The sequence below is a fragment of the Grampus griseus genome (genome assembly GCF_964374135.1).
Source record: "Grampus griseus genome assembly, chromosome: 2".
Taxonomy (NCBI): domain Eukaryota; kingdom Metazoa; phylum Chordata; class Mammalia; order Artiodactyla; family Delphinidae; genus Grampus; species Grampus griseus.
In genome coordinates, this window is record NC_139018.1 from 87,628,782 (window position 1) to 87,651,109 (window position 22,328).

Consider the following 22,328-nt stretch of genomic DNA (forward strand, 5'->3'; position numbering starts at 1 on the left):
CCACTATTCACAAAGGACTGGTATGGTCAGTCCTGGGGTTTTACATGGCATTTCTATAGTCTGACCACAAACATCTGTCAGTACCTCATTTCAGTATAAGAAAACAGGCATGTATGAATTTTTGGCAGTAACCATCCTCATGTCATCTGAATCCAGCTAACCTGCTAGCATGTCCTTTAGACAGCAACCTGTCTGAGGGTCCTTCAGAAGCACATTTACAACGTCATAAAATTTGTGTTCGTATGCCAGCTTGTAATACAAGTAGACGTCTTCACAATATGTGAGTAACTTCTTCAGGTTTTTCACAGCTAAGTCAGTAGGCTGATGATGTTTACATCTAGACAAAGAAACAAGAACGTACAGGTTAAGATAACTGCATCTTGAACGAGGGCTATCAGCTCTGATACTTATCACTGTCTATAGAGGAGAAGGTGTTTGAATCTGAGGAATCATGCATTCAGACTATTAGGGAGTGCTTGATAGACAATGAAATTATTTCATTAAAAATGAGTATCTTAATGCTGGCCTTAATTAGAATAATTTCAATACTCCAAAGGGGACCTCTGATGTTTAGTGTTTTTGGCACCTCAGACAAGCTGAGTAGTTCTCCCATTTTAAGTACAGAGCACCATAAGCAAACTATTCTCATTCATCTGTTTGCATGAATTTGTTAAAAGATCGTCTTTCTGGGTATTCTTGACATCTCTTTGCCATCTCAAGCAGAGGGGTAGCCTATCGGCATGTTATACGTAGTCATAAAATTCTTACCTGTGCCTGAGCTGAAAGCAGAGGCATTTTAATACTTACTTTATTGAAATTTCTTCAAATATACTGGATCTTAATAACCTTTGCTGCTTAAATTCTTCCAGGTAATTAAAGTCTCCTTTAAGAATCACTTGTTGGTATAAAATTTCAGCCCAATCAGGAACAAAGTCATAGGCCTCAGCCACAATAGAAGCCTTAAAAGGATGGAGGGGAAGGAGGACACCATTAGAGCCTATTTGATGTAAAACTGAAAGCAAACTGCTCTAGAAAATGACTTCATATTCACTCTATGAGTGTACAGTATTATCATCACCAATAATGTTAGAAGACTCTATGTATCAGGGTTGGTGAAAAGTTTGCTATTTCCCCTTCCCTGACACCCCAAACACCTTCCTTCAGTGTTTTTAATCTTCCTCACAGTGGGTTAAAAGAACTGCTGATGAATATTTTTCTCACTAACTCAACTCTCTAAGGAACAGTGAAAGGGCTGATTCCCTGATAACCATCCCTCCTTGTTAAAGGGCTAGAACCAGCCTCTCAGAAGCCCTGACTTTTTATGCTAACCCAAGTGCACTGGTCTGGAAATGCTGGGGCTAAGAGATGCTCACAGGACCACTAGCAGGGATGTTCCCCTGAACCTCAACTATCTTAAGTGCAAAGATGTCTGCCTCTGTGCTGGCTTAATAGCGTGGGGAAAGGAGACAGTATGTCTCACTGTTCTCCAACCTCTGCCCAGACAATATGCTGGTAAGAAATACTACTATGGAAAGGCAGTTGGAGAGCTGGACTGTCCTGGTTCTGTCACTAGCCCTGAGACCTTAGGTAAACCACTCAGCTTCTGGGTCCTATGACAAGGACAGCAGGAGAGAGGATGCTGGCAGCACGGGCTAGGTTTTTCTTCTTTGCTCACCTGGTAGAACCGAGGTAGGGCCATGATACAGTCCATCAGCCTGTGGCGGCCCAGGTTGATGAGCATTGTGTTCTGGCCGGTGTTCAGAAAGTGAATCTGCAGTGTTATCAACTTGGTGAGCCGGTGACAGTGCAGGGCCTGTCGCACGCAGGAGTCCTGAGGGATAAGGGTGGCAGTAGGCACAGATAAAGACTTTGTTGCCGTCATCTCCCCCGTGAACCCTCCAGCAATGGAACAAAATAAAATTATTCCTACTGCAGACACCAAGCCCCAAGTCCAGTCTGGAGTAAGACTCTCATGGTTACCTTGGCATAACTCTCTGCTGCATCCAGCATCAGAGTCAGGGCCTTCAGCAGCAGCTGCTTCAGTTGGTGCCCATCCTTGAGGCTGTCCTCTGTAGGGGAGTAAAGGAAACTTGGGTGTGTCTGACTCCCAAGGCTGGGTACTCTCATCCCACTCAGTAGTAGGGTGGACTATAGAAACAACCCAGCTCATGTTCACAGGGAGGCAGGTATGTCTCACTCAGGTAAAGGCTATTGGGCCAAAAGTACACACACACACTGGAGTAGGATTCACTGCCCCATCTAGTTCAGTTTCTCTCTGAAACAGCAAGGCAGGCTTACACGGCATCAACATACATTGGTTCTTGACAGGTGACACCCCTGGATGCACTGGCTACAAGAGGGGTAAAATGCCTTCCAACCCCCCTTCTGTCTCCTTTCTGCCCCCTGGGGCCCCACTAAATAAATGTTAGAAGCTGAGGTGGGTATTAGTCCCATGGACTCTTGCCCTGCTTAGCCCTGAGAACCTTCCCTGGCCAGCAGCACCCTGGGGGTGCTGCTGTGACCTCTGCTCACCCCAGGGCTGAGACTCAATCAATTTCAGTTGGATGCAGGCAGCTGCCTCATGGTTCTCCCCAATCTCCCGGCACATGCTGAAACACAGGGCAATCATGTTGTGCTTCTCACTGTCCCCAGGGTGGCAGCGTTTGATGTAGTCCAGTAGGGCCGTCTTCAGGGTACCACTCTGCCCAGAAAAAAGCGGGGGATACCAAGGTCTCAGCCATGTATTGCAAGGTAAGCAGGACTGGCCTAGTCCTTTGATTCTGAAAGTTCCTCAGAAACTCCCAAGGAAAAGGAAAAGATAAGCAAAAATGAATACAAAAGTTTATACTATCCTGAGTATAAGGAAACAGGCACATCTCTGCTGGTGGGAGTGTAAATGGTAAGACCTGTCAGAGGCGAGAAGCCTTAAAAATGTACACACGTGCATTAGTCTAACGATTCCACTTCTAGGACTCTATCCCTAAAGAAGCAGGCAGAGGAAAGTGCTAAGATGGATGTAACAAGGATATTTAATAGCAAACAATTAGAAATATTCCAGATGTCCAGAATAAGATCTAAGAGAACACCATGTAGCCATTAAAACCGATGTTGACTTGAAAATTATTCATGCTTATTATTAACTGAGAAAAGCAGGCTATTTCCTATCTGCACAGCATGACAGAAGTTTGATAAAAATATGTGAACATGTATGTATATGTTTGTGGGTATATGTGCAAAGAAAGGGCCTATACCAAATTGTTAGCAGTGGCTGTCTGCAGACAGTAGCTAGACACACAGGGCTTTTTTTCGTGTTCTGTTTTCCAGGTGGCTTTTTTTTTAAAAATATGGAACGCGGGCTTCCCTGGTGGCGCAGTGGTTGAGAGTCAGCCTGCCGATGCAGGGGACACGGGTTCGTGCCCCAGTCTGGGAAGATCCCACATGCCGCGGAGCGGCTGGGCCCGTGAGCCATGGCTACTGAGCCTGCGCGTCCGGAGCCTGTGCTCCGCAACGGGAGAGGCCACAACAGCGAGAGGCCCGTGTACTGCAAAAAAAAAAAAAAAAAAAATATGGAACGCTTCACGAATTTGCGTGTCATCCTTGCACAGGGGCCATGCTAGTTTTCTTTGTATCGTTGCAATTTTTAGTATATGTGCTGCCGAAGTGAGCACCCGTTAAGCGTCTTAACGTTGAATATTCATTACTTTTGTAATCAGAAACAAAGTTATTAAAAGAATATTTAAATGCAGGAAGAAAAATGCCTCAAAAACAGCTTTTAAAATCCTGAAGGTGTCCCTATGTCCAGGACTTGCTCCTTTCCTGAAACTAGCCCAGCATTGAGGAGAGTTTTTCTGTTTTGTCTCTTAATCCTGCTTGGCTGGGCCCAAGTTCCCAGATGTCAAAAGTGCACCTGGGTTTTTATTTATTTATTTGTTTATTGGCCTTGCCACGCAGCATGTGGGATCTTAATCTTAGTTCCCCGAAGCGCAGAGTCTTAACCACTGGACCACCAGGGAAGTCCCATAGGTTTTTAAATCTTTAGAGGTGAAATGGGTGAAAACAATGAATCAGTCAATGAATAACTTGAAAACAGAGGCTCTGTGAGTGCGTGCCTGGTGTCACATAGTATGCTGAGGACAGACAAGCGCCCGGAGACCAAAGGCCTGGCAAGTCAGGCTTTTGCTTCCCAGCCTCCTTCCTGGTCATCATCATAAATAGCTCCACAGCTTTCTAGACCCAGACCTTGGCATTCACTTCTGAATAGCTCTCGACAACACACTTTTTCATGGTCCCCTGAAAACTCTCCACTCTAAACTGGTCTGAGCTCTGTAACCTTAAGCTACTGGTTACAGTATATGTCTTAGGGAGGCCCTTAATTCCCTCCCTCTATATCCCGGGAGTCCATCCTGATTGGAATTAATCCTGAGAAAACCTGAGACTCCCAAGTGTCAGTAGTACATGTCATACTGCAGCTCAAAAATATGGTACACCTACCGGGTCCAATTTCTTCCTCATCAGCACTTCAAAGTAGTGTTTTTTATGCAGCAAATCAAATATGTATGTCATCTCATTGTACCTTCCAATGCCAGTGAGGAGACGCACCTACAAAGGGAGAGGGAAGCTTGCATCAGCATTGCTTGGAGTTCTCTGAGCCAGACCACTACCCCAACAGTTTGGTTGCTTTCAAATACCGACCTCTGGCAGGAAGAAGGGTTAGTGGCCAGGCTGCCATACTTAACTCCTTTCCTCCTTGCCTGTCTCCCCTCCTTCCCATCCCATGTACCCAACAGGGGCCTTCTCTGGAGGATTCAGAAATGCTAGTCATTGGGAAACCACTGGCTGGCCGTCCCCTCCTCTGTTGTCTCTAAACGTGACTATCAAGTGCCGAAGTGCCACCCTCCTGGGCAGGCACTCTTCCTCTTCCCACCACTCCTCATTACAGCACCCAATGGCTTGCTCACACACTTGGGTCAGTTTCAAGCCTAGAGGATTTGGGGGGAGGTACAGGAAGCTTGAGTTGTCAGCTCATTTCAATTTTCAATTCAGATATAAGAGGCAGGTCTGAACTTTGTTTTGTGGGGGAAATAACTGCCGTCTTAGCCCCCTAGAAAAGCGAACTGCTTGGTAAGGGGGTATGACAGTCCTGGAGCATGGCAGGGATCCTCTTTGATTTCTGTTCCTTTGGAGCAATCTCTGATTTGGACAGAAATCATAACCTGGAGCAGAGGGTTGAACTGCCCAGCCAGCTACCAAGTAGGTAGTGGTATCCAGATAGGTAAATTCCCTAAGACCACATCAGCTCTGAGCTGATAGTCTCCAGCCTATCTGTTCTATCAAAGGTTTCCTCAGGATGGAGGGTGAAGGTGAGGGGGTGACTTACCACCAGTCCGTACTCCTCATTGGGGGCCAAGTGGTTGTCTGTGAGCAGCCGGGCGGCCTGCAGGACTCGGATGATGCCCTCCATGTGGCATGTCAGTGTGAAGCAGTGATGAGCCAGGATCAGCAGCTCTGTGGCTGGGTGGGTTGGGCACTGGTAAGACAGGACTTTCAACCCTGGCTAACCCCTGTCTAGCTCTGTACCTGGCAGGAGGGTCAAGGGGCCTGGTACAGCTGGGCCTGTCTGGAGAAGGCTCTCTCACCAGTCCTCTGAGATCCCTGACCTCACCAGTTCTAGCTCTGGGACGGCCCCCTGATGAAGTCAGTTCTCTCAGTGACAGCACAGGGATTAACTCTCTCCTCAGACAGTCTGCATATAGTGACAGCATTTCCCAAAGGCTCAAAAAATGAGAACAAAGAACGCTAGCTTTCTAAAGATGGAGAAACTTTCTGCAGACAAACTGATGGAGTACCTGCCAATACAAGTCCGAGGGCATTCTCTGTAGCTGAGTGGAGAGTCTTAGGACCTAATCAAGTGCTATTTGATGCTCTGCGCTTCTACAGGCTTTCTAGATTGAGATGTGACGCACACAAATTTAAAACTACTATACACAATCACTATGAGCACAATTAAAAGGCAAACTGGGAAAAATATTTGCAATGCTGGAAGACAGAAGAGGGGTTCTCAGCCTTAATATATGCTGTGCCCTCTGGGCCTTTGCACCTGTGGGGCCCTCCCCAAACCTACTGGCTACTAATGCTTCTGGTCTTGGTTTGCATATTTCCTCCCAAAACCTTTGGGAGGAAAAAAAGGAAAGGAAAAAAAGGAAAGGAAAAAAAACCTTTGGCCCCATCAGTATGCTTACTGTGAATGACACCCCTAGTCTGTGAGCTCCAGGACTGCTGCTTAACTTGTTCACCATACCCCTGTTTTTAGAGTGCCTGGCGCACAGTCAGTACTCAGTAGATGTTGCTGAACTGGACTGAGAAGAGATACAGAAGGCTATTTTATTTATTTATGTTTTGGCCGTGCTGCACGGCTTGTGGGATCTTAGTTCCCTGACCAGGGATCGAACCCAGGCACACAGCAGTGAAATTGCCGAGTCCTAACCACTGGACCGCCAGGGAATTCCCAAAAGGGTGTTTTAAAAATAAACCTATTCAGGGCTTCCCTGGTGGCGCAGTGGTTGAGAGTCCGCCTGCTGATGCAGAGGACACGGGTTCGTGCCCCGGTCTGGGAAGATCCCACATGCCGCGGAGCGGCTGGGCCCGTGAGCCATGGCCGCTGAGCCTGTGCATCCGAAGCCTGTGCTCCGCAAAGGGAGAGGCCAGAGCAGTGAGAGGCCCGTGTACCACACAAAAAAAAATAAAATAAAATAAACGTATTCAACCTCTTAAAATCTCACGTGTTCACAAAACATCAGTAAAATGCCTTTTACGCGTCAGTCAAATTTGCAGAGTATAATGGGCTCCAGGAAATGATACTTTCACACACTGCTTAAGAGGGAATGAAAGTGAATTTTTTTTCCTGAAGTAAATTTGGCAATATATATATAAAGCCTTAAAAATGGGCATACTCCTGAATCAGGAATTTGTCTTAGGGAAATAACCATGGATGTGCACACAGATTTGCCTATAAGCATGTCTATCACAGTGTTTAAAACAGCAGAAAATTGGAAGCAATCTATAGGTCCTACAATAGGGTATATACATTTTTTAATTACATATAAGAGAAATAATATGTAACGACTAAAAATTATAAAAAATTATATAGAATAGTGTCATGGAAAGATATTAATGACAGCATATTGGTAATTATAAACAGTATACACAGTATAATGCTATTTTTGAAAAATAAAAACCTATGGACTTGCATAGAAAAAGATGAGAGGGACACATGCTACTGAATGCATACAACACTGAAGAGCGAGCAGGCTTTGAAATCACACAGACGGTTCATATGCCAGCTCTGCTGCTTAATAGTTATAAATTAATCAACTTTTCTAAAGCTTCAGTTTCCTTCTAAAATGGGGACAATAATAGCCATTTTTCAGGGTAATGTAAGAAGAAAATAAGCTAAATATGCCAAATGTTAAAAGGTTACCTTTTTGTGTGATGTTAAATTTGGGGCTGCTTTGCCATATATATTTTCTAACTTTTCTTCAATGAACTTATGGCTTTCTACTAAGAACTTACAAACAATCCTGGAGGAGTAGGGATCCAGAGAAGGAACAAGGATCCAAATTGAGTTTTGAAAAGACTTAACCTCAGAAGACTTCTTAGAGACCTGCTTGGGCCCAAAACATGTAAGAAAGTGGCCAAGAACTTACTGCAAGACAAGTCCCCATGGGGAACGGAGGAAATCTTATCCAACAACTTCATGCCTACCAAGGTGCGGTCTTGACACAGAGCAGTCAGCTGAAGAAACGTCTGGCTTTCCTCTGTTGGGGTGAACGTCTGCTTATGTCCTATACAGAAAGATGTGGAGAAAGGTGCTAGTTTTACCTTGAGAGAGATGAAAGGAAGACAAGAGCCCCAGAGCAGGAGGCCCACTCTGCCCAGGCCTGGGCACCAGGAGGTAATAGTGAAGGCGCTCCCGGGCAGCTCTCCTCTTGCTGGGGTCAAATATCTCAGGTGAGATGCCATCTTACAGGACAGCAGGAGCTCATTAGCTCAGAGAAAGGCACAGTTACTCTAAATATAATCATAAAACAATAAACAAAAAGCAATAATAACAAAATAAATGCAATGTGTTCTCCTCTTACAAGTGCAACCTGGCAACTTGAAAGGACACCATACAAGATATATATGAGCATAACATCAAATCCTTAATGCTGGGAACTTGAGAATGTGATCTGAAAGGCTGGGGAGGCCTGAAAGGTAGGGCACCTGTTCCCTCTGATGGGGTCAGCAGCTCCCGGGTCACCTCTTCAGCCACAAGTTCAGCCACTGTGTCTGGCTCGAGGCCCTGGCTGCTGATGAAGGCTTGAGCTCGCTTGCATCGGTCAGGCTGCTGAGAGGCCAAGATTACCCGGAGAATGGCCTCACCATCCTGGGCAGCGACATCTGTGTAGGAACAGCCCAACTCCTGAGAGGAAGGCAGAGCCAATCCCAGCCATCGTTAGGAACCAGGAGAAAGCCAGCAGAAGACAGCCTTCCCTGAAATCTGATGTGGACAGACGCCATGGTTTTCTGAGCTTAAAGATCCCTCATCCTGAGCAGAAACCTTAGAAGAAGCAAACACTGTTTTCTAGCCCTTTCTAAATTGCTTTGCCAATGAGGTGAATCCAAGCAAGAGAAAGGCTTGTCTTAAGAAAACATCAGGTGACTGATCTCTCACTGAACACTGAGCTTTTCAAATGTTATGAAACCTAAGGAAGTTGAATAAAAGGCAGAGCCCCTTCTTTATTGTTCCCGTGGCAGCAAGGAAACCCTCAATTTCCAAAGAAGTCTCTGAGCCTTGTTGTCCAAGGAAGGGCTTTTAGTGCTCGGCTTGCTTTCTCTCGTGCTCTTCCACTGCACTTAGAATCTACTCTTTTTCTCCCTCAATCAGCACAAAGCCAGAACAATTCCTGGCTGCTCTGTTTCCTGTTTTACAGTCATTACATTCCATTTAATTTTATTTTAAAACTTATTTTGGGCTCTTTCCCATATGGAAAGCTCACCACTATTCCCCAGGGATGGATTTATAAGGGCCAACATCCTGACAAGAGCTCTACTCCCAGGTCATGATTATAATCTGAAGGGCTGACCGAGGGCAATGTCCAAAATCCACCTTCACCTTCTCCCTTCCCTCCCTCTCAGAGGGAGCTCCTGTGGAGACCCAGCCCTTTGGCACGTACCTTGGCAAGTGCATAGAGACAGAGGACCTGCCGGCAATAATTCTTCCCATGGAGGCATTTGCTTGTCAGAGTTTCCAGAGTAGTCACCACTTCATCACTGGGGGGCAGTATCACAAATGACTGACTGTCCAAACTTGAAGCTGGAAGCAAATACAGGTCTGAGGGGGGCTTTAAGGGGCTTTTAAGGTCTCTCCTCAGCCCCCTATGACTCTACCTCTCTGCTCACAGCTTCCTTCACTGCACCCTGTTGACTCCCCCTGGGTCTGGGACCACTTCTAACAGGGCTCACACCCCACTTAAACTTCTTTCATTGCCGCCTTCTAGGAAATCCCCAGCCCAGGATACTTCAAAGACTCAAAGCCACCTAATGAACACTCTAGAGATCATCACCAAAGATGCCTGCCAGACTGTCCTCCACATACACTGCCTCCCAATTTCCCCTTATGTCAAATAATCACCAGGTCTACCTGACTGTATCTCCAAAACATCTCTCCAGTCACCACCTTAGTTCCAGCCTTTATCACCCTGCATCTAAGAGGTGTTACTGTCTCCTGCCGTCAGCCTCCCTTCTTCCCCAACTCCATCTTCCACACACTCAGCATTCTTCACATTCTAAAATGCAAATCACAAAAATCAAGGATCATCTGACAGATACCTTAAAGGCACAGTAAAATTAGAATCCATTCCTGCTTTTTTAAAAAAAGCTCTTAGCCTAAAATAAAACTTTCTTAATTTGAGAAGGGGTTTCCGTTAGTGGAAAAAAGTAGAAAAGAATATTTATATAACACTGTTTCTAATAGCAAAAACAAAATTGAAAAATTTTAAATGTGTATCAGTAAATCATTGTTAAAAAAATCATAGTACATGACCTGGGAAGGAAATCCAAAAAAGAGGGGATATATGTATACATATAGTCTATACTGTACAGAAAAGTGAATCAGCTAACACAATATTGTAAAGCAACCATACTCCAATTTAAAAAAAATCATAGTACATTCATATAGTAGAATACCCTGCAGTTATTAAAAGAATGAGGTCAATCTATCTGTACTGACAGGGAAAAATGTTGCAGAACAATATAACTGTATTTTTGTAGAAAATAAATGTGTGTGTGTGTGCACACACGCACACACACGCACACATGTGCGAGCCCACATGTAGAAAATAATGTACGCTAAACAAGTAAAAGATGTTATTCTGGGGAATTTGGTGGGCGTGGTATTGAACGGATAAATAACTTTCACTTTTTACTTTATGCACTTCTGTATTGTGTGATTTATTATATTAAGCATGTAATACTTTTGCTTTTAAGATATTACTCTTTTAAAAATATGCTTTAAACACAAAACTATAAAAAGCAACTCAGACCATGTTATTCCCCTGCTTAAAATCCTTCATTAGAGTTTTCAGTTCTAGGTCTCTCCCACTGACCTCAATATAAAACCTGGACACAGTGCATGCAGTGCTATATGAGGACTCTGAAGAGCAAATAGTAGCAGATGGATCGAAGATAACCTGCATCACCATTTTCTCCCCTCTAGGAATCTCCAGATTGAATGCAATGCTGCCCGAAACCCAGAACCAAGCACTACAGCTCACAAAGAGAGTGGGCTCCAGGAGACGTCCTCCAGAACAGGCTCAAGAGCAGAAAGGGAACTCCCACAGCCCATTCTCTCTGGTTCTAGCTCCTAAGCAACTACTCAGCTGTGGTGGGAGGGGCTGCAGCAGCAGTTGGCAAGAGCCAAAACTCAGAGAGGGACCTTCTTTTCCGATCAGAGGTGCTCTGGTCCTAAGGGGGCAGAGTGAATCCCTGTTCCTTTTTGTATTATCCTCCTGTCAGCTGGCCCTAGATGCGGGCAGTCAGGAAAGTACATGACAGGATGGGGTAACTAAACCTCCAGCTTTGGCCAGAAGACTGAAAAGGAAAGCCTTGGGCAACCAGAAAGTACTTGGAAGAGAGATTCAGGAAAGCAACACAATCAAGTTGTTTATAAACATTAGGGCTCATTCCTAGGCTTTGCATGTATGGATCTGATCCCGACCAACATATCAAAGACTTTGAGAACTAAGTCAACAGACAGACCACTACGCAGGTTGCAGACTGACCACAGGATGGCACATACAGGATGGATCTGAACAGCACCACAAAGAATTTGAAAACTGAACTGATGTTACAACCACAGCCCACAGAAAGTACATTGGAACGTGTAGTCTGAACATAACCAGGTCAATTGCCTGCTAAAAACATATCAACATTCTTCATAGGATTTAAACAAGATGCAGCATCCCATAACACACTATTCGAAATGTCCAAGATACAACATGAAGTTATTCAGCATGCAAAAATACAAGAAGATCTCAACTCATATAAGACAAAGAAAAGACAAACGATGAAACCCAGCACTAAAATGACATAAATGTTGATTATCTGAAAAAGACTTTAAAGCAGCTATTACAAATGTTCCAACAAGCAACTATGAACGCTCTTAAAATAAACAGAAAAACAGAAAGTCTTAGCAAAGAAATAAATGGTATAAAGAAGAATAAAATGGAAGTTGTAGAACTGAAATTTTAAAATCACAGAAATTAAAAAAAAATCTTAATAGCAGAATGGAAGTGCCAGAGGAAAGAGTCAGTGAAACTGAAGATAGAAAAATAGAAATTATCCGATCTGAACAAAGCTTCAGGGACTTGTGAAACAATAACTTTTGTTTTTGTTTCATTGGAGTCATTGGAGTCCCATAAGGAGAGGAGTAAGAGTATGGTGCTGGAAAAATATTTGAAAAAAATGATGTCTGAAAACTACCTAAACTTGATAAAGCTACCTATTTAAGAAACTCAGTGAACCCCAAATAGCATAAGCCCCCCAAAATACATGTCCAGTCATGCTATAACCAAACTGCTGAAGACAAAAGACAGGAAAAAAATCTTGAAAGCAACAAGAGAAAAATGCATTATCTACAGGGGAACAGTGATTCGAATGACTGCAGGTTATTCATCAAATAGCACAGAAGTCGAAAGGAAGTGGCAGAACGTTTTTTTTGTTTGTTTTTTTGGCGGTAGGCGGGCCTCTCACTGTTGTGGCCTCTCCCGCTGCGAAGCACAGGCTCCGGACGTGCAGGCCCAGAAGCCATGGCTCACGGGCCCAGCCGCTCCGCGGCATGTGGGATCTTCCCGGACCGGGGCACGAACCCGTGTCCCCTGCATTGGCAGGCGGACTCTCAACCACTGCGCCACTAGGGAAGCCCGGCAGAACATTTTTAAGTGTGGAAAGAAAATAATAAATGTTCTATATCCAGCAAAAATCATCCTTCAGGAATGAAGGTGCAATAGAGACATTCTCAGATGAAGTAAAACTAAGAGAATCTGTTTCCAGCAGACAACTCTGAAAGAATTACTAAAGGAAGTCCTTCACACAGAAGGAAAAAGGAACTAGAAGGAAACTTGGAACATCAGGAATGAAGGAAGAGCAACAAAAATTGTAAATATCTGAGTAAATATAATAAACTACTCTCCTCTTGAGTTTGTTAAAATATATTTTTCGGTTGAAAACAAAAAATCTAGCATTGTTTGATGAGATTTTCAGTGTATGTAGGTGTAATATAATAAGGCAACTAACACATAAAGGGAGAGAAGTAAAGCAACCTACATGATGGTAAGGTTTCTACCCTTAAAATATAATTTTAAGTAGACTGTGAAAAGTTACAAATGTATAATGTAACCCATACAGCAACCAATTAAAAAAGCGATGCAAAGCTATACAGTCAAAATCACAAATTAAAATGGATGACTAAAAAATGTGCAAATAACCCAAAGGTAAGAAAAGGTTTCCTCAAAAACCACAAACTACCAAAACTCACCTGAGATGAAAAAGATAACCTGATTAGTCATATAACTATGAAATAAATTTGTAGTTAAAAATCTTCCAGGGCTTCCCTGGTGACGCAGTGGTTAAGAATCCGCCTGCCAATGCAGGGGACATGGATTCAAGCCCTGGTCTGGGAAGATCCCACATGCCGCGGAGCAACTAAGCCGGTGTGCCACAACTACTGAAGCCTGTGAGCCCAGAGCCTGTGCTCTGTAACAAGAGAAGCCACCACAATGAGAAGCCTGCACATGCAATGAAGAGTAGATCCCATTCACCCCAACTAGAGAAAGCCCGCGTGCAGCAACGAAGACCCAACACAGCCAAAAGTAAATAAATAAAAATAAAAAAAAAATCTTCCAAAACAAAAATCTCCAGGTTTAGATGGTTTTACTGGTAAATTCTACTGAACATTTAAAGAAGAAATAACACCAATTCCATGTAATGTTTTCCAGAAACGCATTAAACTAGCATTACCCTGATGCAAAAACCAAAGATGGTATTAAAAAAAAAAGTACAGATCAGTATTCTTCATAAACATAAATGTAAGAATTCTCAACAAAATAGCAAGTTGATTCCAGTAATATATCAAAAAGAATAATGCACCATAACCAAGTGAGGTTTTTCCTGGGAATACAAAAAAGCTGGTTCAATATTTTAAAAGATCAATTAATGTAATCTACTGTATTACTAGTCTAAACAAGAAAAAAAAACCAAACACGATCATATCAATGGATGCAGAAAAAATTCAACATTGATCCATGATAAAAACTCTCAGCAAATAGGGAACTTCCCTAACATGACAAAGGGTGTCTTCAAAAAACCTACAGCTAATATCACACTTAATGATGAAAGACTGAATGCTTCCTCCCTAAGGTCAGTAACAAGGCAAGGATGTCCACTCTCACCACCCCTATCCAACATCATGCCGGGAGTCCTTGCTAGAGCAGTAAAGCAAGAAAAATAAATAAGGCAAATAGATTGGAAAGGAGGAAAAAGAACTGCCTCTATTCACAGATATGATTATCTCCATAGAAAATCCCAAGGAATCTATAAGAAAACTCCTAGGATAAGTGAGTTTAGCAAGATCACAGGATTAAAGGTTAACATAAAAAATCAATTATATTTCTATATGTGATCATGTACAATTGGAAACATGATTATTTACATAGGATAAATTTCAGTGAACTAGCCACAAGTCAGACAGATTCCCTCTAACTTTGCTACTTAGCTAGTTAAAAGACCTAGGTGGGACTTCCCTGGTGGTCCAGTGGCTATGACTCTGCACTCCCAATGCAGAGGGCCCGGGTTCGATCCCTGGTCAGGGAACTAGATCCCACATGCTGCAACTAAGAGTTTGCATGCCACAACTAACGATTCTGCATGCCACATCTAAAGGATCCCGCATACTGCAACTAAAGATCCCACATGCCACAATTAAAGATCTCGCATGCTGCAACGAAGATCCTGCGTGCCACAACTAAGACCAATGCAGCCAAATAAATAAATAAGTAAATAGATAAATAAGTGTGATAAACTGGAGCTCTAGGTTAAAAAAAAAAGACATAGGTGTTCCTACTTCATTGACTACTTAACTAGTTTATGAATTACCCTTAACTTAGTGTAACTGGTGTGCCAAAAGGGACCCTTTCTTCCTGGAGAGAATGCCAACAGCACCTCACAGGACTCAGGGCAGTTTGATCTCCTTCACTTACTGCTTTGGACTTTCCTTAGAGGAACGCCAGGTTCTTCTTCTTCCTCAAACAGCTCAGGACTTTGTAAGAGAGCATGGATGTCCGGGTGCAGGTCATCCACACTAGCTTCCCCTGAAGCTAGTGCTCTGCAGTGCAACACCAAGGCAACATCTTGGTTATAGAAATGAAAATATCGGCATACTCTACTTGCTTCATGCACACAGCCATCATCCAACAGGCGCCCGATCAAAAAGTTTAGGGACTCCTGCTCCTTCCAGTTCAGTTTGTTCTCACAAGTGTCTTTGGATGGAAGGCCATTCAATTCTAAGTATTTTGATGTGTTCAGAGCAGCCAACTTAGAGAATGAAAACTCACTGGCTAAGCTTTCAAAGGAAAGTTCACCACTAGTTGAAATCTGTTGAGAACATCCGGGGGCTATTTCCTCCTGGCTTCCCCTGAGGGTGTGCTGGGTGATGCGGCAGAGCCAGATCTGCTTCTCTAGCTCCTCCAGCTCCTCCAAAGGCACCAGGTCCTCCTGGGCAAGCCAGTGTCCTGCCAGAGTGAGGAGCAGATGGCGCTCCTCAGTGCTGCTTGGTCCCTCCTCAGCTGGGCACTCACATGCCGTAAGAGCCTGGGCTGAGAAAAAGGAAGAAGCTGCTTTGCTTGAAATGGAATTTTTCTTAAAATTCTCATGACATTTTTTCCAGAAGTCAATTCTTGCTTGTTTCAGGGACCACTGGTCAATGTGTTTTAAGGTCTGCATTTCTTGTGTTATCTGTGAAATTGAACACAGCAATTTTTAGCCTTTCCTGGATAAAGAAATATAAATGCTAATGCTCCCTCGGTATACCATACTTGTTAAAACCCAAATCAAGTTAGAGAACATGGGACTTGGCTACAGATGATCCTGGATATTTTATCTGGAAAGTTAAGGTATGAAAAACAAATCTAAATTTATCTAATTGAATGAGGTTCAAGAGGAAGCCACCTTATATTTAATTCTATTCAAAGTAAAATAGTTGTAGCATGTCCTGTAAGCTAACCTTATATTAAAGCAAACACTCCTCAAAAATGGGCATTCTAGGCTCATCCATTTCTGAAAGTAATGTCTGTGTCAAAAGTGAAAAAGTAGGGCTTCCCTGGTGGCGCAGTGGTTGAGAGTCCGCCTGCCGATGCAGGGGACATGGGTTCGTGCCCCGGTCCGGGAAGATCCCACATGCCACGGAGCGGCTGGGCCCGTGAGCCATGGCCGCTGAGCCTGCGCGTCCGGAGCCTGTGCTCCGCAACGGGAGAGGCCACGGCAGTGAGAGGCCCGCGTACCACAAAAAAAAAAAAAAAAAAAAAAAGTGAAAAGTATCATCACTGGTAAATCACATACATCATTTAGTTCTCTGTTTAATGCTGGTTCACAAAGCTAAGATTTTAAATAACTTAAAAGACTAATCATACCTCTTCAATAATCAAGTTGTCCACAGGTAGCTCAGCTAGTTCTGCTACCCTTCTGGCCAAAGCAAAGTATCCATCTGTCTCCAGTTTTTCTAAAATTGATCTACATTCATGCTGAAAATTCTCAAGGCTGTAGCTGGTAATAATTACACGATTAATGGCTATGGATGTATCCTTCAAAATTTGGCTAAGGACACACAGCTTCTTCACATCTGGACCTGTGCCAAAGAGAAGCAGATATAAGCATTTAATCAGTAAAATACTGCTATGGCATTTCAAGAGTAACTAAATATGAGGGGAGAATATTTATATTTAACATAATAATGTAGTTAAAGGGAAAATAAAAACCTATTTTTCTACTCTGGTTGGCTGACAGAGGAAGCCAAAGGCAGCTCCTATATAGTAAGAACTATTAAGATTAGCACATGGACTCCATCTATCAATCTGGCTTTATATACCAGGCAGAAGTTGGTGGCCTGCTATGTAGTAGCGACTCAGTTAACCTTGGGAAGATTTGGCCATTCATTCAGGTTAGTTCCATCTTTTTCCAGATTTTTCTCCTACCTTGAACAAATTTGTTTTTATAATTGTTCACTCATTCATTCACTGCAGGCAGCATGTGGATCAAGACACAGAACTTCTAGGACAGCTGAAACTGCAGGTGGTCAACAGCCAAAGCTCTCCTGTGGTACACTGTCTTCAGAATGGAGCACCACCTGCTCCTCCAGATATCTATCTAACTTAACCCAGGGAGACCCAGCTAAGCACTTCCTGATGTCCCCAGGAAAGTCTCTTTTAAAAAAAGAGAGACTCTTTTTTTAATCAAAGTATAATATAAGTGACTTACAATATTATATCAGTTTCAGGTGTACAGCATAGTGATTTGATATTTTTGAACATTACAAAATGATCACCATGATACATCTAGTTACTGTCACCATACAAAGTTATTACAATTTTATTGACTATATTCCCTATGCTGTACATTACATCCTTGTGACTTACTTATTTTATAACTGGGAGTTTGTACCTCTCAATCCCCTTCACTTATTTTGCCCATCCCCTCACCCTCCTCCTCTCTGGCAACCACCAGTTTGTTCCTGGTATCTATGAGTTTGTTTCTGTTTGTTCATTCGCTCTTTAGATTATACATATAAGTGAAATCAAACAAATTCTTACCCTTAGTAACATTAGGAATTCTCTGCCAATAATTTATGTGGCTGGGTTTGCTCCCACTCCCAAATATAGTATGCATAGAGCCTACGTGTGCCCTACCATGAAGGAGGGGCATGAAAAACATTCTATAGGAGCCTGCTCCCAATGCCACCTGCTGAGCTGTGGTCTGATTTAGGTAGTTCCAGGGACAGTGAGACACCTTGCACAATAACCACCAGTACGAGCATGCTGGGTTTCTTTGCAGGTATAATATAAAACATAAGTCTTTTAAAAAACCTTTCTTTTCTCTAAGCACATACATGATATACAAATATTCTATAAAAACAGAAATAATTTAATTACGTGAATAAAAGCATTATAGTAATGGTTAACAATGTAGACAATCCTTGTAATTTTTTAAGGATAGGGTTAACTCTGGCAAGAAAACAGAAAATTTATTTCTTAATTAAAGTTACTAAAGAGCAATGAAAGTATCTTATATTAAAAGGACCTACTGTTTGGCCTATGTAGTAACTGACAGTAGCTTATATACACTGCATTTTGGAAACACCCCCCTTCCCTTCTAGTCATCAGCCCCACAGCCCACAACACGGGCATGAAGCCCAGGCATTCTGCGCCTGTTCTGTGCAAATGTGAGCTTTCCAGTTGAACATCTGTGAGTTTAAATGTGATAAAATAACCCTGGTAGTGAAAAATACCAGAATCCAGCGTAAAAGAACAACATTATCACTCAACAAAAACTTGAAATTATCAAACAAGTAGAAAAGAGGGTAAGGCAATATTGGTTTCATTCAATCAGCAACAAGCTTAGAGACTGCCAATGTCTGGAGGAATCTGCAAAAAAATCGACACAATTTGTCTCTTAAAACCTTCAAAATGAATTAGGCATTCCTGAAACAAGTCTGTGACCTTGAGCAACGATGACATGTTAAGGTTACTTGTCAAAGAAAACAATAATAGTGACAGGGTATTATAGAGGTTAGCCAGGGGAAATTTGGCTATTTGCTTAGAATTAGTAGATAGTTGTATTACTTGTTTTATATCCTGTTGTGCTGTTTTAAATGCTTTAAACATGACTGAAGTTTCCTGTAACCTCTTCTTCACACCCCGTTCTGGACTGTAATGTCTTATATCCTATGCATTTTAATTTCCTGAATGCCCTTCTAAAATATTTTCAGGATTAAGTAAGCTAACGTCCTAACAGCAACTTACCTGTAAGTATTGTCTTACCATCAGAGAAGAGATGCTCTCTTCCAACAAACAGCTGTAAAAGCTTCCCCAGCTCATACTGGGTCCTACACTGCTGCAGCATAAGCTTCAAAAGAAAATACACATGCTCCTTCAGCCATGGGGCAGGAATGATAGCGTGGACCCTTGTGGCAGCCGTTTCAAGCTATGAAAAAAAAGGGTCAGGAAAGTGGTTTCTCAGGAACAGCAAATCAAAACCTCTGAACTTGGGAATGTCTAAGAAAGCCAAGGTACCATCAAAGGCATCTCCTATCACAAAGGAGGATGCTTATTCAGGTCCTTTTCAAACAGCAGTAATTTGGATTGCAGCTCAGAGGAGTAGCAAAAATAAGCCCTCTCTGGCAGCTTTGTAGTTTTTCTCTTTGTGGGAAATCCTGTTGTAGAGAGCTGTGTGTGTGAAAGTCAAAAATGGGAAACAGACCTAAAGACTGAATGGAGTGAAGCAATGCAAATACTGCAAAGTTAGTGACTGCCAAAGTAACAGTCCTGTGAGTGGCTGTGAAATTAACCAGACATGTTTCACTTAGCAGCTTCTTTAGAGAGGGGTCTAGTCCCGCCCTGAGTCCAGAAGATTTGAAATTCACATATGAAGACCTCTTAAAAAGACTTGCTTGGGCTTCCCTGGTGGCGCAGTGGTTGAGAGTCCGCCTGCCAATGCAGGGGACACGGGTTCGTGCCCCGGTCCAGGAAGATCCCACATGCTGTAGAGCGGCTGGGCCCATGAGCCATGGCCGCTGAGCCTGCGCATCCGGAGCCTGTGCTCCGCAACGGGAGAGGCCACAGCAGTGAGAGGCCCGCATAATGCAAAAAAACAAAAAAAACAAAAAGACTTGCTTAACATTGCTGAGCTGGTTCTATTAGTTTGCTTGTGGTTTATACTATCATTAGAGAAGGATCTCAATTAGTAAGCCTGAACTTTTGTCATTTCAATCAAATGCTAAAAATATTAATAGGAAGATGACCCCAAGAAGCAGCCATATTAAGCTTGAATCAGAGCATTAGTTCTTTTTTAAAAAAAATTACTTAATTAATTTATTTTTGGCTGCTTTGAGTCTTCGTTGCTACATGCAGGCTTTCTCTAGTTGCGGCGAGCGGGGGCTACTCTTCATTGTGGTGCACGAGCTTCTCATTGTGGTGGCTTCTCTTATTGTGGAGCACGGGCTCTAGAGTGCAAGCTCAGTAGTTGTGGCGCACGGCATGTGGGATCTTCCTGGACCAGGGCTCGAACCCGGTCCCCTGCATTGGCAGGTGGATTCCTAACCACTGTGCCACCAGGGAAGCCCTCAGAGCATTAGTTCTTAGTCTTTATTTACTTGTTTCCCTACCTCTATTGCTCTAAGAAGAGGGTCTATGTCAGACAGACGATGGAACTGGTTAAAGTAAAAAATATATGGAAGTAAAGAGCTCAGGTAACAATGGAGCAGCTGCACTGCCCCTTGGTTGGGGACTGCAGCAGGGGCAGACAAGCAAGAATAAGAAGAGACCTGGAAGGACCTAAATGTAAAATGCAAAACTATAAAACTCCTAGGAGATAACATGGGAGGAAACTTAGGTGACCTTGGGTATGGTGATGCCTTTTTTAGATAAAATACCAAAGGAAGAATTCATGAAGGAAATAACTGATAAGCTGGACTTCATTAAAAATAAAAACTGCCCTACAAAAGACAATGTCAAGAGAATCAGATGACAAGCCACAGACTGGGAGAAAATATTTGCAAAATGTACATCTGATAAAGGACTGTTATCCAAAACATACAAAGAACTCTTAAAACTAAACAATAAGACGACGAACAGCACTATTAAAAAAATAGGCCGAAGAGCTTAATAGATACCTGACCAAAGAACATATACAGATGGCAAATAAGCATATGAGAAGAAGATCCATACCATATGTCATCAGGGAAATGCAAATGAAAACAATGACATATCACAACACACCTATTAGAATGGCCAAAATCTGGAAGTCTGACAACACCAAAGGTTAGCAAGGATATGGAGACACAGGAACTCTCATTCACTGCTGGTGGGAATGCAAAACAGTACAGCCATTTTGGCAGACAGTTTGGTGGTCTCTTCCAAAACTAACATACTCTCACCATATGATTGAGTACTCCTTGGTATTGATATTTATCCAAATGAGTTGAAAACTTACGTCCACAGAAAAACCTGCACACGGATGTCTAGAGCAGCTTTATTCATAATTGCCAAAACTTGGAAGCAACCAAGATGTCCTGCAGTAGCTGAATGGATAAATAGACTGGTATATCCAGACAATGTAGTATTATTCAGCACTAAAAAGAAATGAGCTATCAAGCTATGAAAAAGACATGAAAGAAACTTAAATGCAGGGTGTGGAGTCAAGACGGTGGAGTAGGAGGACGCAGAGTTCATGTCTCCTCATATCTAGGGCACCAGTCAGGCGCTGGTGAGGGACCTTGGACACCTAAGGGGACGGGAGGAATCCCTGTGTGACCAGGGTCTTGGTTCTCAGGCCAGGGGTCAGGCCTGAGCTCCTGTGGTGGGAGTGCTGAGTCCAAACCACTGGACTAACAGAGAACCTCAGACCACAGGGAATATTAATCAGTGTGAGCTCTCCCATTGGTCCTCATCTCAGCACCAAGACCCGGCTCCACCCAACTGCCTAAAAACTCCAGTGCTGGACACCTCAGGCCAAACAACCAGCAAGACAGGAACACGGCCCCACCCGTCAAAAAAAATGAGATGACAAAAAAATATGGTACAGATGAAGAAGCAAGGTAAAAACCTATAAGACCAAATAAATGAAAAGGAAATCGGCAACCTACCTGAAAAAGAATTCAGAGTACTGACAGTAAAGATGATCCAAAATCTTGTAAATAGAATGGAGGCACAGATCGAAACAATACAAGAAATGTTTAACAAGGGCCTAGAAGAACTAAAGAACAAACAAACAGTGATGAGCAACACAATAACTGAAATGAAAACTACACTAGAAGGAATCAATAACAGAACGACTGAAGGAGAAGAACAAATAAGTGAGCTGGACGATAGAATGGTAAAAATAACAGCCAAGGAGCAGAATAAAGAAAAAAGAATGAAAAGAAATAAGGACAGTCTCAGAGACCTCTGGGACAACATTAGATGCACCAACATTTGAATTATAGGGGTCCCAGAAGAAGAAGAGAAAGAGAAAGGGTCTGAGAAAATATTTGAAGAGATTATAGTCGAAAAATCCCCTAACATGGGAAAGGAAATAGTCAAGCAAGTCCAGGAAGCACAGAGAGTCCCATACAGGATAAATCCAAGGAGAAACATGCCGAGACACACATTAATCAAACTAACAAAAATTAAATTCAAAGAAAACATATTAAAAGCAACAAGGGAAAAGCAACAAATAACCTACAACGGAATCCCCATAAGGTTAACAGCTAATTTTTCAGCAGAAACTCTGCAGGCCAGAAGGGAGTGGCAGGATATTTAAAGTGATGAAAGGGAAAAACCTACAACCAAGATTACTCTACCCAGCAAGGATCTCATTCAGATTCAGCAGAGAAATCAAAAGCTTTACAGACAAGCAAAAGCTAAGAGAATTCAGCTCCACCAAACCACCTTTACAACAAATGCTAAAGGAACTTCTCCAGGTGGGAAACACAAGAGAAAAAAAGACCCACAAAAACAAACCCAAAACAATTAAGAAAACAGGAA

At 42.8% G+C, this 22,328-nt stretch overlaps 1 protein-coding gene across 2 annotated transcripts in view; it reads right to left on the reverse strand.

Moving 5' to 3' along the window:
• Positions 1-109: 109 nt before the first annotated feature.
• Positions 110-22,328, reverse strand: part of SPG11 (SPG11 vesicle trafficking associated, spatacsin) — a gene marked incomplete at both ends in the record, with an annotated part of 87,516 nt that continues 65,297 nt past the window's right edge. Inside the window, 13 exons of one of the 2 annotated variants that reach the window (XM_082647463.1) lie at positions 110-337; positions 808-959; positions 1,676-1,831; positions 1,981-2,069; positions 2,533-2,701; positions 4,492-4,599; positions 5,378-5,511; positions 7,704-7,841; positions 8,263-8,461; positions 9,216-9,355; positions 14,796-15,549; positions 16,224-16,438; positions 18,627-18,789. In XM_082647463.1, coding sequence (XP_082503589.1) covers positions 157-337; positions 808-959; positions 1,676-1,831; positions 1,981-2,069; positions 2,533-2,701; positions 4,492-4,599; positions 5,378-5,511; positions 7,704-7,841; positions 8,263-8,461; positions 9,216-9,355; positions 14,796-15,549; positions 16,224-16,438; positions 18,627-18,789 — 2,598 coding nt within the window. The remainder of the gene's footprint in view (positions 338-807; positions 960-1,675; positions 1,832-1,980; positions 2,070-2,532; positions 2,702-4,491; positions 4,600-5,377; positions 5,512-7,703; positions 7,842-8,262; positions 8,462-9,215; positions 9,356-14,795; positions 15,550-16,223; positions 16,439-18,626; positions 18,790-22,328) is intronic. The other variant, XM_082647462.1, reaches the window with a different exon arrangement.